Source organism: Montipora capricornis, chromosome 3, assembly GCF_036669925.1.
Source record: "Montipora capricornis isolate CH-2021 chromosome 3, ASM3666992v2, whole genome shotgun sequence".
Taxonomy (NCBI): Eukaryota; Metazoa; Cnidaria; class Anthozoa; order Scleractinia; family Acroporidae; genus Montipora; species Montipora capricornis.
In genome coordinates this window covers 51,043,601-51,044,114 of record NC_090885.1, presented here as the reverse complement: position 1 = coordinate 51,044,114, position 514 = coordinate 51,043,601, and the positions used below count along the sequence as shown (strand labels likewise).

The 514-nt window shown below is 35.8% G+C and overlaps 1 protein-coding gene across 1 annotated transcript in view; it reads right to left on the bottom strand.

Moving 5' to 3' along the window:
* Positions 1–103, bottom strand: part of LOC138040499 (transcriptional regulator ATRX homolog) — a 2,245-nt gene extending 2,142 nt beyond the window's left edge. Inside the window, exon 1 of the mRNA XM_068886218.1 lies at positions 4–103. Within this exon, the coding sequence (XP_068742319.1) occupies positions 4–103 (100 nt within the window). The remainder of the gene's footprint in view (positions 1–3) is intronic.
* Positions 104–514: the final 411 nt, after the last annotated feature.

Sequence of the window (514 nt, the reverse complement as noted above, 5' to 3'; positions counted from 1 at the left end):
TACAATCATTATCATCTTCATTGTCACCATCACCATCATCATTGTTACTATGTCTTCCTACTTCCAACGCAGTGGCATGTGTAAATATCTTTATAAGTTGCATCGTTAGTACACAGGTTAAGTATTAAAGCTGGGGTGAACAGACGTAGAATATCTACACTAATTTTAATTTACACTGATATGAAAGCTGTACCAGCAAACAAAACAAGACCAACAAGACCGACAAATTATAGTGCCTGTAAAGGAATGTAAAATGACAATTTATAACTGATATTTAAGGTGATTCCTTAGTAATAGAAGCTGGCGTAAGATTTTCTTTAAACTTTTCTCGATTGTTCCCTACATCATGGTGGCTTGAAATGTGCAATTAAAAAAATAGGTCACCAAGCTCGTTTGCGAGATATAACTTGCTCAATTTACTCATTTAATCATTGCGACTTCATCAGTCAAGGACAAGTTTGTTCCATCGGTTCATGCTACGTTTTGCAGGAACAGGAAGCACAGCTTTGACTAA